This window comes from Tachyglossus aculeatus, chromosome 18 (assembly GCF_015852505.1).
Source record: "Tachyglossus aculeatus isolate mTacAcu1 chromosome 18, mTacAcu1.pri, whole genome shotgun sequence".
NCBI classification, from domain to species: domain Eukaryota; kingdom Metazoa; phylum Chordata; class Mammalia; order Monotremata; family Tachyglossidae; genus Tachyglossus; species Tachyglossus aculeatus.
The window spans coordinates 16,916,956-16,934,955 of record NC_052083.1 but is presented as its reverse complement, the minus strand read 5'-3'; the positions used below and the strand labels follow the sequence as shown (position 1 = coordinate 16,934,955).

The following is an 18,000-nucleotide window of genomic DNA, read 5'->3' as shown; positions in this document are numbered from 1 at the left end:
TTCTTTCCATTTCATAATACCAGTTGGCTTCAAGGTTTCAATTATACCATTACAGGACAGATATAAAACTACCCAATTTCCTATGCCTTCCACAAATGCACTAAAAGGTGGAGAGGAAATGTCAATAATGATGCAACTTCTGAAGAGCAGGGGCCTGAGACTCAGAAGACCTGGGTTCTTATCCCGGCTCTGCCACTTGTCTGCTCTGTGACCTTGTCCAAGTCACTTCTCTATGCCTCATTTCCCTCATCTGCAAAATGGGGATTCAATATCAGGGCTCCCTCCTCGTTAGAATGTGAGCCCCACATGGAAGTTGATTATCCTGTGTTTTCTCCAATGCTTAGTACAGTGTTTGGCATATACTAAGCACCTCACTAATTACACATTATTATTACTTAAAAATGACCAGTTACATTAAATTTGCTACTTTTGGCGATCTCAAAATAGATCTATTTTTAAGTGTGTGAGGTCTCATTACCCAACGGATAGACCACAGTTTAAAAATTTCTCTGTATAAAGAAGAATGAATTACCTCGGGGGGAATGAAATCCCGGGGCCAGTGAAGAAAGTACCAGCCAAGTGAGAACATGGAGCGTGAAGAGCCATGATAGACATCAGACATAGTGCTGGGGTGGGTGGGTCACACTTAGAGAAGCAGCGTGGCTCAATGGAAAGAGCACGGGCTTTGGAGTCAGAGGTCATGGGTTCAAATTTTGGCACCGCCAATTGTCAGCTGTGTGACTTTGGGCAAGTCACTTCACTTCTCTGGGCCTCAGTTACCTCATCTGTCAAATGGGGATTAAGATTGTGAGCCCCCCGTGGGACAACCTGATCACATTGTAACCTCCCCAGTGCTTAGAACAGTGCATTACACATAGTAAGTGCTTAATAAATGTCATTATTATTATTATTATTATACCTTTGAATTCCAAGGTGTAGATCCCAGAACCAGCAGTCTAGACCTAGGGATTCCCCAGGGACAGACACCCACAATCTCTGCATTTTGGGCTCTGGGTTTCTGAAAAGCACCATGGGTGCAGTGGATAGAGCATGGCCCTGGGAGTAGGAAGGTCATAGGATCTAATCCTACCACCACCACTTGTCTGCTTGTGTGACCTTGGGTAACTCACTTCACATTTCTGTGCCTCCGTTACCTCAACTGTAAAATGGGGATTGAGACTGTGACCCCACATGGGACAGGGACTGTGACCAACTCAATCTGCTCATATCCACCCCAATGCTTAGTACGGTGTGCCTGGAACATCGTAAGCGCTTAACATATAACATATACCATCGTTATAATTATTATTTTTATTCTGGCTGTGAGCCCAGTTGCTGCAGGAGATACTGTTTATCCAGATTGTAGGGTGAGGGCTCAAGTGTTACCCCAGGAAGGTGGACCAGAAATTCAGGTAGCACACCTGAGGTCAGGTGTGGACAACTAACACAGACCCTTAGCAAGCTGAGAGAGATGCTGTTCAGGCTGGAGCCAATTGATCTTAAATATGTTTAACTTGTTGGCTAAATCTGATACTTCAAATAGATCAGTGACTCTCCACATTTCCCGGGAAGGGGATGATGAGAACATACTAACCTGTCTGACCATCCCATTTCTAAGGATATTTTTGAAAAGGCAGGACCTGGGAAGTGTGTATCTAGTTTTATTTCTGAAGATTCACTCAGTTATAAGTGATGCATTTAAGTGGCTAACATGGGCAGAACAGTATGCTAAACATTGGGGTAGATATAATTCAGTCAGATCAGACACAGTCCCTGTCCTACAAGGGGCTCATAGTCTAAGGGGGAAGAAGAAGAGACATTTAATCTCCATTTTACAGATGAAGGAACTGAGGCACAGAGAAGTTAAGTAACTTGCCCAAGGTCACACAGCAGACAGATGAGCCGGGATTAGAAACCCGGTCCTCCTAATCCCAGTCCTGTGATCCTTCCAGCAGGCTATATTTCTTCTCACTTTCATCTTTCTCTTCTAGAATTTTAAAGGTGCTTTAATCAGGGAGAAATTGCTACAGTCCTTTCTCCTTTCTACTTCAATCAATCAATCGTATTTATTGAGCACTTACTGTGTGCAGAACACTGTACTGTTCTACCACGATGGTAGCAGCGTGAGAAAGAATGAGATATGGAATGGACTCCTGAGTTTATTTTTACTTAATTACCTTCAAACCCATTTGAAACATGTATTTCCAAATGTCCTCGCAGAATAATCCCCAGATTAAGATCAACCCAAAGCAAGCAACATACTTTTATGAATACTCACTGGTTCCTTTCAGGGAGCTAATTGCAGCACAGATCATAAGAGTGGATGGATCTGCAGGGAGTGATTGTTTATTTTTCATAGCAGACTTTCTTATCCCTGCTGCCACTTAACAAGTACAAGCTTCCTGGAGGATACGGAGGTATACCATGAATGACAATGACAGTAGCTGGAGAATATGAAGTGAGAGGCAGTTATGACATGAAGAATAATTCAGAAGAAGATTTAAAGAGAGAAGGAGAGAAGAAAAGCAAGGGCCAGGGACCATGAATCAATCAGTGGCATTTATTGAGCACTCATTCTGCACAGAGCACTGTACTAAGCGTTTGGGAGAGTACAATAAAGTTGGTAAACACGTTTCCTAGACTCAAGGAACTCAAAGGAGTCAGGATTGGAGGAAAAAAGAAGCATACAAACAAAAAACTGGAAAGACTCTTCGAGTTGATATTGGTAGGAGAGGAGGAAATAAAAAATGAATACTTTGAATTAATAAGGCTAATGATAAGGAAGTACTATCTGGATTTTTTTTTGTATATATATTGCGTGTAAAAATGCTGAAAAGTAACAATTCAAAAGTTTTCCGGATTGTGCCAGTGTCTTTGGAATTAAATTGGTGCTCAAGAGCAGGGTTTATCTTCCAGGCTAATTACACTTTTGCCTTTGTGGACAAGCTGAAGAGTTTTTCAGAATTCTTGTTGAAAATATCTGATATGTTTAAAGGAAGTGAAAACATCCAAATGATCAACCAGCTCCAGGTCAGTCACTTGCTCTGTATCTGTGTGATTACTAAGTAGATGTTCAGCTCTGCTTTTGGGCCAGGGGAAAAAGCAATCCTCTGGGAATCAAGGGACTTGGAGACTAGATCCGTCTGAAGTTGGTGAAGGTTAGCCAAGAGGGAAGCAGTGTGGCTCAATGGAAAGAGCCTGGGCCTGGGAATCGGAAGGACCTGGGTTCTAATCCTAGCCCCACCACATGTCTGCTGTGTGACCTTGGGCAAGTCACTTAATTTCTCTGGGACTCAATTGCCTCATCTGTAAAATGGGGATTAAAAATGCGAGCCCCATGAGGGACAAGAACCTGTCCAACCTGATTAACTTGTATTTACCCCAGCGCTTAGAACAGTATAGTAAGTAAGCAAGCACATAGTAAGCGCTTAACAAGAACCATAATTATAATTATTATTAGAATCAATTCCTCCTCCTGGGTTCTTGTTCCTGAGACTGCGTCCCTTGTTCCCGATGGCGGCCCCCATTCAAATCGATATCCTCGATCGGTTCAACATTTCAAAAATTTCATGGGCCTAGGTAGTAGATTTTGTTTTTACACTGGTAATGGAGAATCATGAAGAGGCTATAGTCCACCCAAGCCTCTCTCTGGGCATTTTGCCACTGACTCTTGATTAATTATGAATTGCTGATACATGCCCAGGAGTCTTGGAATAGCAATATTAAACAGAGCAGAAATGGATTATTTTTCCATTGTATCTGATTAATCTGTCTCAGTGAATGATGGACAGTCTCTGAGCTGGATAGCAAGACTAAAATTGTGGATCTCTATAATAATAACGTTATGTGTTAAGTGACTCTTTGATACAAAGGTCATACTCAGTCCGTATCCCACATGGGGCTCACGGTCTAGGAGGGAGAAATTCAGATGGTGAGTGACTAGCCATTTTTCCCTGGATAGTGTGATGTGTGCTCATTTATCTCTAGGCAGCTGTGAATTTTCCAGGGAAAAGTGAAGGGAAGGGTGTGGCTTTCTGTGGTAAAGTAAAGTTTCCTCTTGTGGGGGTTTCCCTATAAAATTTCTGGTCTGAGGAAAATCTGTAGAATCTCTGAGGAACAATTTTAAACTTCCAGAAAAAGCAGGTATCCATCCTCCAGCTATTCCAACAAGTTTTCTGCTTCCTTAGAAACATGAGAAGTCTTTGGTTCCCGGCAGACTGTTTTATTCACTTGTGTTTATTGAGCACTTTACTGTGTGCAAAGCACTGTATTAAGTGCTTGGGAGAGTACAATACAACAACAGACACATTACCTGTGGGCTTGAGACCCTCTGTAATGGTGTGATTTGGGGGTTGGTGATACAGGGTAAGAGAGGGGGTTGGCCCCAGGAGCCAGGCCTGGAAATGAAGGATATATCAAAGGAAGGGACTGTCATAGTTACATAATAGAAAAAGAGATGTTTTTTAAAGAAAGAAGCAGCACAATCTCTCTTTCTCTCTCTTCTGTATGACCAAAACTGGGCCTCTTCTGAGGTTAGTTCAAGACCAGAAATCCTACAGTCATAGAAGAAAACCTAGAGCATTGAACTTAACACACTGTCTGGATTGCAGTGTGCTCAGCTTGTAGGGCCCCAACTGTCATCGAACGAAATACCTACAAACACTCTGTAGTATTTTAGTCCAAGTCTCTCTGTGAAAAATTGCCTCCCCAAGATGTTTCTTTTCTGGTTTGGGTGTCATAGACCTAATAAGAAATCTATCACTGCCCGACTCTGTGGGTAGCTAGCAAGGAACATTCACTCCTGGAGGGTTTGGCAGCAACCAGGAGCTAATGTTGGCAAAATCTAACATCAGGAGCAAAATGGTTGAATAGGGAATTTAAACCTGGTAATGAAAAGCCGTGATTCATATTTAGTAAAGGAAATGTTTCATTTGGTTTCATCCTGAATGCCTACTAGAATGTGTATCTCATTTTAGGAGGCCCTGAGGAACAGTTTTATAAGAAACTATGTGCAAAGTCAGTTGCAAATTGATGTGGAGAAACTCATTGGAAAACTACAAATATATGGTAAGGACACCTGTGAATGGGTGTGTTTATGTTCACACGGATTATAACAACCAGGAATGCTGCTTTTGACTTAAATTTAGTACTGAATGTTCACATTTATAGTTTCCTATTAGTCTAAGGTAAAGAACATGCTAATGCTTCAGAGATTATGTAAGTACAGCTCCTTATCTCTCTATTATCTATCTCTTGCTCTCTGTCTTTCTTAAAGTCATGAAGGACTAAAACCTCTGCAGTTGTAGAATGTTTTAGTCCTTAATGTCTTAGAGAGAGAGAGAGAATATTTTGAAGGAAATGCCTTTCCCCTCCTTGGTGAATTTAGTGCCAGGACAAATGACTGAGTCACTGTACAAACCCTAACCTGATAGTTTGGTGGGGAGGTAATATCTGTAAATATGTACTTCAGGGGACATACTGCAGTTGCTGCACTGCTCTTGAGAGTCCTTTTCCATTTGCCTTGGGAATAAGTACATTGAGGATCTGGACTGTGCTTGATTGAATACCCAGGAGCAGAAAATGCAGGAGTAATGGGGGTAGACACTTTCCCCACTCCACATACAAACCTCCTAAAGCCACAACATATTTTAAGTGCATTTAAAAATAGAAACATATGATGAAATGTTATGTAATTGTCATAGAGCCCCATTTTCAAAGAACTGTAAAGTAAAACTGGGCGGTAAAATACACGGGCAGTCCTTGATTTGAAGGCATTTAAAGTTAAGAAGAATGGCACTTACCCCATTTCTACATTTAGAGTTTGTATCGGGGGGGTTTTAAGAGGCTAGCCACCTATATTGCTCTAGCTGTAGAGTGCAGGCAGTGGAAAGGGGTTCTCATGGGGACCTCGGGGAAATGGGAAAACAACTTTAAAAGCTGTTAGGAAGGAAAGCTTAAAGAAAGCAGAGTCATAGAGGTCAAGGAGGTAGTTGGCAGAGAGAAGTCACTTGATTTACAAGAAAAGTCACTGGATAGGTCAAAACATTCATTTTACTTCTGATAGGCTACCCTAAGACTTCTCTGACTCAGTATGAATCAAGCAATTCTATTTATTGAGTGCCCACTGCACGCAGAGCACTGTACTAAGCACTTGGGAGACTACACTGTAACAGAGTTGATAGACACATTTCCTGCCCACAGTGAGCTTAGAAGTCTAGATGGGGAGACAGACATTAATATAAATAAATTGTGGATCTGTACATAAGACCTGTGGGGCTGAATAAAGGGAGCAAATCAGGGCAATGCAGAAGGGAGTGGGTGAAGAGGAAATGAAGGCTCAGTCAGGGAAGGCCTCTTGGAAGAGTTATACCTACAATAAGGCTTTGAAGCAGGGGAGAGTAATTGTCTGTCGGATGTGAAGAGGAAGAGTGTTCCAGACCAGAAGCAGGATGTGGCTCAGAGAAGCAGCATGGCTCAGTGGGAAGAGCACCGGCTTTGGAGTCAGAGGTCATGGGTTCAAATCCCAGCTCCTCCAATTGTCAGCTGTGTGACTTTGGGAAAGGCACTTCACTTCTCTGGGCCTCAGTTACCTCATCTGTAAAAGGGGGATTAAGACTGTGAGCCCCGTGTGGGACAACCTGATCACCTTGTAACCTCTCCAGCACTTAGAACAGTGTTTTGCACACAGTAAGCACTTAATAAATGCCATTATTATCATTATTATTATTATTATAATGTGGATGAGAGGTCAGTGGCGAGATAGATGAGATTGAGGTACAGTGACTAGCTTGGCATTAGAGAAGCAAAGTGTGAAGATTTGGTTGTAGTAGGAGAGCAGTAACGTGAAGTAAGCAGGGGCAAAAAGATTGAGTTCTTTAAAGCCAATGGTAAATACATTAATGTAACTATATTACTGATATACAATTAATTGAATGCACAATTCTAGGTGATTTGGGAAAACAATAGGTAGAGTAGCTAAACACTGTCAGAAGCCAGTCCTATTTTTATAATGTTCCTATGTAAAAATTGGTTCAGGTTTACAATTCAATTTGTAAAGCAGTTCTCAGGACTTAATTGTGTCATAGGTTTGAGAACTTATATATTATATACTTATTTAGATAATATATATATTTATATAACTATTTTTATATACTGTGTTTTCTATTTATCTGTAGTAATAATAATTATAATAATTGTAATGGTATTTAAGCTCTTACTATGTGCCAGGCACTGTACTAAGCACTAGGGTAAATACAAGCAAATCAGGTTGAACACAGTCCCTGTCCCACATGGCGATCTCTGTCCCATGTGGGGCTCACAGTCCCATTTTACAGATGAGGTAGCTGAAGCACAGAGAAGTTATGTGACTTGCACAAGGTCACACAGCAGACAAGATTAGAACCCAGGACCTTCTGCCTCTCAGACCTGTGCTCCATCTACTATGCCATGGTGCTTCTATGAATCTTCTCTGTCTATGTATTGATATATTACCAAGTAGCATTAGGGAAGAAATTTGATATTGCATCTGAATAAAGTTCAGATTTCCTAGCTCACCGTCAAGAGCTAAAAGCTTCTCTTCTGGCCTTTTAGTGAAAGAACTGATGATCATTTCCCAATTCATTTTCAAGAAACCTCCATTGTCAATAAAGAGCTCTCTACTGATCCAAAGAGTTAATATATCCTAATGTACTTACTGTTCTCAGAGGATACGGTGCATAAGATGTTGAACAGCTCAGTGGCTGAACAACTCCATTTACTGGTTCGAGTTATGGTAAATATGTCATCGTGCGTACTTTTGGATCGCTTCCAACCTCTGGATTCTGTTGAAATCCTGGAGAAGAAGGCTCGTGAACTCATGCAACAAAACAATTTCTTGGCTAGTAAGTATGATGTTGAAAATAGGGTATGATCCTGCCGTTACAACTCTAAAGGTCCTGGGAAATTTCCATTGCTCTAACCAAGTGTGGTATAAACCAGCTGGAGGTAATGATTCAAGGTTCCACTCAGTTGATCACTGGTATTTATTGAGCACTTACTGCATCCAGAGCCTGGTGTTAAATGCTTGGGTGAGTATAATGCAATAGAGTTGGTAGACCTGACCCCTGTCCTCAAGGAGCTTCAGGTTTCCTCCTTTTGGGAAAGAAGGGATGCTATCCGTGTTTAAAACCAAGGAGTGAAAGACCTGCAGAGACACAGATTCTGGTCCTGAAACAATCATTATAAGCTGGGTCAGACCAGTTCCTGGCTTATAGTAAGCATTTAACAAATTCCATCATTATAATTACCAGAATGAATGAAAAGATGAATTAAAGTGAGGGAGAGTTGCATCCATCATCACACCAATCAGGGGTTTGCTGTAGGATCTGGGATGAAGGTTTAGAAGCACAAGCCAAATAGGACGGTCACCCCAGGTTCAGCGTGAAACAGCATTTGAGGGAGTGAAAAAGGAACGTGTTTGCAAATATAAGGGAATGAGTAAAAGAGCCATCATCATTCATTCATCCAATCGTATTTATTGAGCGCTTACTGTGTGCAGAGCACACAGCATTTTGCAGTTAGTAGTTGTTAGATACAAACCAGGAAACCAAGTGCAATTATTTAAAACTTCTTATAACTGCGAATTGACTTAAAGCACTTGCAAATTGGTTCCTGTGCGGTGCTAATAACTCTCTGACAAGTGTGTATAGCTTCATAGAAGAGTCAGAGAAAGGGCCAGACAAAGCAAGCCTCTGGAAACATGCTTAGAAAGCTGTTTTAACTTTCACAACCTCCAAAATATCACCCAACGGGCAGAAACCATTTAACTTTAATTATTTTTGGATCACCTTTCCCCAGGCCCAGCCCCTCATTTTACCAGTGAAACAACTGATGAAACAAGGCAAACTGGGGGTATTTTGAGGGATTTCAGGAAGTCGTCTGCTGCTTTTCGCAAACAGTTGTACAATTTGATAATAGCCCCTTTTGCTTGTCACCCTCTTAACTATGAAGTTGTCTCATTTGATTTTATCAAATTCACCTACTTTACCTCAAGCCAACCTCAACTCTAACCTCAATAGATTTCATGTGTTCTGTGATGTTGGCAGACATGAAAGGGAGCATAAGGCATAATCCCTTTCACTCACCCACTTCATAGATTTCATTCCGGTTACACATGTAAACAAGTTACACATGCCCTTCCCCCTGGATACCTGGAAGGGACTGATTTCCCCTGTAACTCTGGGGCTTCATTCAGCTTTCCTAGCCCCCACATCCTTTGCAAATTCATCTCCTATAATTGGCTGGGATCCAAGTGATGGCACCAGATGAGTGGCTGATAGTCTATAAAAAAAAATAGCTTTCCATCTGAGAGGCATCTTGAGCAGCAGATGGTTTCTAGATCTAGCGTTGTCTAGAAATTTTTGGCATTCAATCATATTTATTGAGCACTTACTGTGTGCAGAGCACTGTACTTAGCTCTTGGGAAGTACACACGCTTAGTACAGTGCTCTGCACACAGTAAGCACTCAATAAATATGATTGAATGAAGTACAAGTCATCTGTACATGGAGGAGGGATAGCCTAGGCTGGACTGCACAGATCGAAGATTCAATTAAGTAGAAAGAAATTCAGCGAAAACATTACACTTTTTTTCCACTCCAAAGAAAGCAATAAGGGCTAATTCTTTCACTGTTAGAGTGAATCTCAAACCCCGTTAATGAGTTTGTTCTTACTGCTCAGAGACATTTTGATTTGATTGTATAACATAAGCTCTTTTTGATGATAGAATTCTTCAGTGTGTTTCTCCAATTATGTTCATCACAGACGGTCCATACCCCAGACTGTTGCAAAGATCAAAACCAACTCATTTGCAAACTTAATCCTGATTCATTCATTCTTTGTTCATTCAAGTTAAATACACTGCATTTTTTTGCGTTTTAGGTAATTCCACATTTTAGTGTCCTCCTTGTGACAGATATTTGCTCCACATGACTTGATGAATACACGGGTAGTATGTATTTAAAACTGAGATCCTGTGCCATGACAAAGCTTTCTGAATGCATCCTCATCTTTAAAAAATAAATTCTAATAAATCACATTTTAAATGGAATTTTCTGTAAAAAACTTCAAAGTTTCTGTTTCTGAAAGAATAAAACATGCAAATCCTGTTGTGTTGCTCGTCTTAAGATACATCAAAAGGACTGAATGCTTTACATCTCTTTCTCTCCTATCAGGTATTATATTCAACAGTTCTTTGAATGATGGGAAGTATAAAGCAGATTCTGCTCACCGCCTCCCACATCACATTGTCTATACGATTAGAACCAGCGTCTTGTATAGTATGAGAACAGATGTGGTAAAAAACCCTCTGTGGAAATTCCACCCCCAAACCCTGCCAGCTGATGGATTTAAATATAACCACATCTTTGTCCCCCTCCAAGACATGATTGAAAGAGCCATCATTTTGGTGCAGACTGGACTCGATGTGGTAGAACCAACCCTGCAAGCACAAGCGATGCCCTATCCGTGTCACACTAGTGACTTGTAAGTTGAAATCCTCGCTTTATATAGTGCAAATCTGTTTGGGTTATGAATGTGGGTAATCAATACATCAGGGATATTTTTTGAGTGCTTACCATTTGCAGTGCACCATGCTAAATGATTGGAAGGGTGCAGTAGAGTTAGTAGTAATAATAATAATGGTATTCATTAAGCTACTCATTCATATTCATTATTGTGTCGGGCACTGTACTAAGCGCTGGGCTGGATACAAGCAAATCAGCTGAACACAGTCCCTGTCCCACGTGGGGCTTACAGTCTCAATCCCCCTTTTACGGATGAGTTAACTGAGGCCCAGAGAAGTGAAGTGACTTGCTTGAGGTCACACAGCACACAAGTGGCAGAGCCGGATTAAAACCTATGGCCTTGTGATTCCCAGGCCCGTGCTCTATCCACTAGGCCACACTGCTTCTCCCTGCCCTCAAGGAGCTTAAAATGTAGCCGGGGAGACGGGCATTAAAATGAATTATAGGTAGAGAGACACAACCAATTATATAGATCTGCAGTGGGGTGTAGTTGTTTGGAAGGAATAGGTGATGCAGGAGGGAGAGAAAATAGGTTAGGGGAGATGACTGGTTAGCCAGAGAAGGTTTGCTGGAGGAGATGTGATTTTAGTTCTTTGAAAACAAGAAGAGTGGTGAATTGTTGAATGTTAGGAGGCAGGAGTTCCAAGCAGTTCAGAGGGTGTAAGGAAAGGGTAAACAGCGAGAGAGATGAAAATGAGGTACAGTGAGAAGGTTGGTGGGAGAGGAGAGAAATGTGTGGGTTCTAGTGGAGAGAGAACTGATTAAGATTAAAGCCTACAGTCTGAATTTTCTGGCTGAAGCAAAGTTAGGTGGGTAACCACTGGAATTTTTTAAGGAATGGAGAGACATGCACAGAATGATGCTTTACAAAAAGCATTCAGCCTAGAGGGGGAAAGCCTGGAGGCAGGGAGGCTAGCTTGGAGGCCGATGCAGGAATTAGGATATAAAAAGGGACTGGACTAGTGTTGGTGGCAGTTTGAATGCAGTGGAAGTTGAGGATGCTGGAGATGTTATGAAGCTAGAACTGACAGGATTTTGTGACTGACTGTAAAAACCTGCTATTTCAGTGATGAAACCTCAATTCTAAGCCCATGACTCAATCACTTGTAAAACAGTGACTTTCCTTTTGACTTTAGGACTTTGGATTCTCATGTCTGGGAAAAATATTCACATTTTTTAAAAAAGTAGATCTAATATTTTTGACTCAATTATATGGGCACGGTGTTTTCAGGTAACTATAAGGAAAATAGGTGCTTGGGGTGAGATGTCACTGAAGTTAGATTTTACTTCCAACTCTAGCCTCATTTCCCAAATATTTAGTATTTACAGGCCTGAAAAACTTATTTGTGTATTTCCTTTCTCTTAACTACCTCTCAGTGCTCGTGAGATGATTAGGGAAACTGATTCTTTATACTTTCCAATGGAGACTGACTACATGATTGACAGACACGGGTGTTGGCATGACCTTGCACATTTACTTGTCAAAGAAAATCAAATAAAGGAATGATATTGAAAATGTAATTCAAATGCGGTAACATTGTAGTTATTTTAACAGCAATTCTTATCTCACTGATTATTCCCTTTCTTTAGAGAGGTGGCTTATTTTCCTCCATTGCATTCACACGGTTTCTAATCCCAGCTCTGTCATTTTCCTGTTGTGTGACCTTGGACAAGTCACTAAACTTTTTTTTCCCTCAGTTTCCTCATCTGTGGGCAGAGCACTGTACTAAGCCCTTGGGAAGTACAAGTTGGCAACATATAGAGACGGTCCCTACCCAACAGCGGGGTATCTATCCCAGGGTTTAGTAGAGTGCCTGGTACATAGTTAGCACTAACAGAAACTGGTTATTATTATTTTCATTATTATTGATTTATTGAAATTCAGGTTCTCTGTGCGGCAATTTAATAGAATATATTTCCCTTCCCCAAGGATACTGACAGAGATGTTCTTTACTTGCAGATTCTTGAACAATGTTGGTTTCTTTTTTCCACTGATAATGATGCTAACGTGGATGGTATCCATCGCCAGCACGGTTCGGAAGTTGGTTTACGAGAGAGAGATTCGGCTGGAGGAGGTAGCTTCCAGTTAAAGCGTTAACTGTAAACTTGGGTGAGACAGAAGGTGTACCAAAAATAAGCAATAGACATGGCATTTTGCTATGTGTACTCCTTGCTAATGCATCTGCTTCGTATTTAGTTTTGTTCTCCAGGGCAGTGCTGGCTGCCAAGTCCTATTCACGGAGATTTTGCCGAGAGCTGGCTTCTCAGCCTCGGTGTTGAGAGGTTGGTTTCTGCTGAAATTGAAGCGAACAGACAGTAATGGGAACTCTGGACCAGAAACTGGTAATCTCCTTTTAAGCCAGCATTGGTTAGTCAGCAATTTATCCAAAGGTCACCAGAAGGACCAGGAAGTAGATTAAGACTAAAACAACACATATGTTTCAGTTAGATTTTGTTTTAAAAGTAAAGGACACATTTGGGTCTCCTCGTTTGGGCCCAGATGATTTGAGGAAAGAGTTTATATGTGGCAGTATGTTGAGCGCTTTTAGTAGCTCCGTCTCATCTCTTTTAGTGCCAAACCCTCGCCCATGTCCTGCCTCTGGCCTGGAACTTCCACCCCCTTCATTTATGACAGACAATCATGCTCCTCCTCTTCACAGCTGTTTAAAATCATATTTCCAAGAGCTCTTTCCTGACCAATCCCTCAATTCCTCTACTTCCTTTCCTTTCTGTGTTGCTCTTGCCCTTAGACTTGTACCCTTAATCAACTCAACCTCAGCCCCACAGCACTTATATACATATCCACAATTTGTTAGTTTGTTTTGATGCTTTTCTTTCCCCTCTACACTGCAAACTCCATGCAGGCAGGGAATATGTCTACCAGCTCTTATATTGTTGTCTCCCAAGTTCTTAGTACAGTTCCTTGCACACAGTAAGCACTCAGTAACTTTGATTGAGTGACTATCTAGTCATTTAATAAAATTGTAAGAGAGATAGTGGGAATTATTTACTCATTACTCCTGTTAATCTGAACCTCATGGCAGTGAAGTGACTTAGAAATTATATCAGCTGATCCTCATATATATTGATATATAAATTGATCCACATATATGATCAATTAATCAGTCAATGGTATTAAGCACATACTGTGTGTAGAACACTGAACTAAGCTCTTGGGGAAGAACAATATAAAGAAACAGATATAGACTATCCCTGCCCTCCAGGAGCATACATACTAGATGGGGAGAATGTCATTTAAAGAAATTAGATCTGGATATGTACATGCATGCTCAGGAGCTGGGGAAGGGGTGAATATCAACAGGCTAAAGATATCCCCTGCAGTAGGGCTACTTTTACTTCTTGCTGAAGTTAGTTTGGCATGGTCTGTCTTCCTGACATCCACCCCGCAGAGTCACTGAGAACCCATTAAGCCCCACTCTCATTCCATCACCTCCCTACTCCCCAGGTTCACCCTTCCTACCCATTCCACAGCTCCTTAAATATTTCCCACCTTCCCTGTCACTCATTGATTTCATGCTCCTCCCTGTCCACTCTATTCCCTCCCCCCAGTTCCAAATCCTCCCCCCACATCTGCAAATCCACACCCCCCTCCTTGCATAGCACCCTCCCTATTTCCCCTCAACATACAGCCATATGTTGAAGAGAACCACAGTGAAAAATGTGAATACTTCCAGTCATAGAAATGCAGAGAGAAGCAAAAACAAAACCAATCTTACAGGGAGAGATACAGAAATACATGGACGATGATGGTGAAGCGAAGGACAGTAATGATAACAATTGCTGTATCTGCTAAGCGCTTACTATGTGCCAAGCACTGTACTAAGCATTGGGGTAGTTACAATGCAATCAGATCATGACGATGACAAGAATGATGATGATAATAATAATAATAATGGTACTTGTTAAATGCTTACTATGTGGCAAGCACTGTTCTAAGCACTTGGCACTGTTCTAAGTACTGGGATGATGGGTGATGGTCATGCTGTCATTGTCAGGAACAAGAGATGAACTACTCGGTACTGAAATTTCAGGACCAAGAACCTGTGTGAATGAATTGCTTAGGAAAAGAGATTGAGATAAAAAGGCAGACAAGGAAAGTTAGAAACACTGTAGGACAGAAGACTGAGATGGAGACATAGACAAAGAAATGGGCAGAAGTAGAAAGGAAATAAGCACAAAGTGAGAGGCAGAAACACACAGAAGAACAGTCTGAAAGGCAGAGTCCGAACGCATCAAAGATAGGCAGTGAGAAAAAGCAGAGAGCGATGAGGACCAAAAGACTGAGACAGAAAGATTTCAGGGAGGAAGAAAGAGGGGAATGCAAAAAGGAAGGAGGACTGAAAGTCACAAACAGAAAGGTCAGGAAACTATAGATTAAGGTAAATCAAGGAGAGATAGAAAGAAAATCAGATATAATTCGGAGTCTCTAAAGAGAAGATTTATCAGCGAGGGTGTGGTTTTCTAGTGGAAGACAGAAAGGATAATAGATGGGTCTGTAGAAGAGAATGGGTGAATTCAATTAAAAGTCATTCATTTGTAGTTCAGTTGTTTGATAAGAAATCTTTTGTATATTTCTTACAACTCCATAAAAATTTGAGTTTATTTTTCAAGGAATCCCTGACAATTCCTGAAATGTCTTTTGAAGGAATTTTAGCATTTTACACATAAACCCATTTTCAACCTTTTATTCTGAAATGGTGACATCAGTGAATAACCTTAGATTATACCAATTAGAAAAACCTATACTAAAAAAACTGTCCCTTCCTTTATTCCCTTACTACTCCCAATTAAGAAACAGGAAAACAGCCAGCCATTCAAATATGTGAATTATCGAATCGATCAATTGTATTTATTGAGCACTTACTGTGTTCAGGGCACTATACTAAGCACTGCAGAGAGTGCATTATAACAGAGTTGGTAGGCATATCCCTTGTCCACAGTGAGATTACCATCTAGAAAGAACTGGCCTAGGGTAACTTTCTAACTGCACTGACTTGGCAGAATTTCCGTTGCTAATGATAATTTAGAGTTTTCTCTCTTCCCCTTTCTTTCTCTCTCTCTCCCCCTCTTCTCCACACTGGCCAACTCTAACAGTTCATGAGAATTTCGGGAGTGCATCCAGCTGTTCATTTCCTAGCCTGGTTTCTAGAGAATACCATTATGTTCACAATAAGCAGCCTGGCTCTGGCCATCATCTTAAAAGCAAGTGGCATCTTTGTACATAGCAACGCCTGCATCATTTTCCTCTTCCTGCTGGATTTTGGGATTTCGGTTATCATGCTGAGTTACTTCCTAGGGGCATTTTTCAAGAGCGCAAGTACAGCAGCTCTCTGGACAAGCCTTCTATATGTGATCAGCTTCCTACCGTATATAGTGCTACTGGTTCTTCAGAATCAATTAAGCTTTGCTATGCAGACCGTTCTGGTAAGTTTTTTTTTTCTTTTCCCCTATAGACACTGCTTATTTATTTATCCTCAGAGCTACATGAACTTTAGCAATTCTTTCTTTCCTTATTCTGCCTGAGATCCCAGCCTGGCAGTCATATCTCATTGAAAATACAATGGCTTTACCAGGTGGCAACCTGTTGAGAAATGCCATTATGAATGTGTTATCAGAGGAGACTGGATCGAGCTCTTTGGAAATCAGCAGCACTCTGAAGACCCCTTATGACTGTCGGTTCTCAGGGATCTGTGCCTGAGCAAAAAAAATACATTTTCAGGCTTCTAATGCCAAGTAGAGTGCTCTGCACACAGCAGGTGCTCTATCAATGCTTCTGATGAAATGAAAAAAGACTTTATATTTGTTAAAAATAAATATTCTCATGCAGCACCACGAATGCAATCGCATTGCAGACATTGCTCTTTAATTGGAAAGATCCCTGCTTTGCCCGTGTTAAGATAAAATTGGAATGCCATGCATCAGAGTTCAGAGATTTTAGTGGGTGAATGATCGAACAGTGCATGGAGGTGAAAGGAAAGGTTACTGTGTTAAAATTAATCTATCAAAAGTGTTGTGTAGTCATGAACATTTAAGATATGCCTTTGCAGTACTTCATTAAATTCCACTTCATTACTTAACTGGTAGTGTCTTTCTGGGCTTAGTGTAGGCCCTATCATGAAGTTCAAATTATTTTATCCATTTAACTTATCCTAGAGACTTTCTAATTGCCGCAGTCCATTCAATTGCCATCTCTCTCCTATTATTAATTTTGTTTAGCAGCCTAACAATAATATCTAACTGCCCCCCCCCCCCCCAAACAGCTGGGCTAAGCCATAATCATGACCATATAATACCCATAACTTTAGATTTATGCATAATAGCTAAGATTATAGTAAAAGCAATGTTTCACCACTAATCACAGCAATGTGTCAGTGTTAATTAGATATGTTCAATTGAATCCAATAGAATAGGAGCATTTTCAGGGAAGAAAACAACTTTGAATATCCATTATGATTTAAACTTCAAACTTTATGTTTTGTTTATGCAATAACGTTCATATTTTACAGAATTTTTAGGTGATGTTAGAGTTCTTTCCATCTGTTTCTAGATGCTTAGTAGTGATTACCCACTACCAAAGATGCATTAAATAGTTAATCTTGAAATTATTTTTCAATGGTATCTATTTCTAACGCAGTAAAACATTTTTCTCTCTTCTGGCAATAAGAATGATAATTTTCCTCCAACAGAACATCTATCCAGTATGTAATACCAAGGGTATTCCATTAGCTTGCCTCTAGTGAACTTGAGAGAAATCCCTACTAAGAGTCAAATGGTTTTTATTATTTTTTCTACTGCAATTTCTTATACATTTTATATATTTTCGGTACATTTACTTTGCAATATTTCACCCATTACAGAAAATAATTCCATTGACTATTGATACAACCCTCTTGAACTCTTTAACAAATGTGTCACCATTCTGGTAGTTTTCAGGCTTGAAAATGTAATTACTAGCCTAGAGTAATCGTTTGGCCAACCTGAATGTGTATGCTTCATTGTTTTTCAATCTGAATTGAGTAGTGTACATGTTCATATAATCACTAAACAAACCCTAATGTACCGATTTTCATTTCCATTACCCTCTGCAGTGCTTTCTATCTACAACTGCGTTTGGGCAAGGAGTGTTTTTCATAACATTTTTAGAAGGGCAAGAAACAGGTACGGTTTTTATAAAGTTTTTCAGAAATGAGGGATTGTACCAAACTCATTTGGGAAATTTATGAGAATGGATTTATTTTAGCAGTGTGATGACAGAAAATCTTGACATGTCTTTGGTGTTCCAAACCCAGCCTTTCCTTCAATGAGGGTTACTAATTTTGAGACATGGGTGGTGGTAGAATACAAACTAACTCCCTATAGTTCATGAAATAATCAACTGATTTAAGTGCGTATTGTGTGTAGAGTACTGTACTAAATA

At 40.5% G+C, this 18,000-nt stretch overlaps 1 protein-coding gene across 1 annotated transcript in view; it reads left to right on the top strand.

Moving 5' to 3' along the window:
* Positions 1-18,000, top strand: part of ABCA13 (ATP binding cassette subfamily A member 13) — a 249,825-nt gene that overhangs the window by 85,836 nt on the left and 145,989 nt on the right. The window contains exons 26-32 of the mRNA XM_038760086.1: positions 2,917-3,030; positions 4,977-5,067; positions 7,704-7,880; positions 10,212-10,521; positions 12,523-12,637; positions 15,678-16,007; positions 17,672-17,741. Of these exons, the coding sequence (XP_038616014.1) occupies positions 2,917-3,030; positions 4,977-5,067; positions 7,704-7,880; positions 10,212-10,521; positions 12,523-12,637; positions 15,678-16,007; positions 17,672-17,741 (1,207 nt within the window). The remainder of the gene's footprint in view (positions 1-2,916; positions 3,031-4,976; positions 5,068-7,703; positions 7,881-10,211; positions 10,522-12,522; positions 12,638-15,677; positions 16,008-17,671; positions 17,742-18,000) is intronic.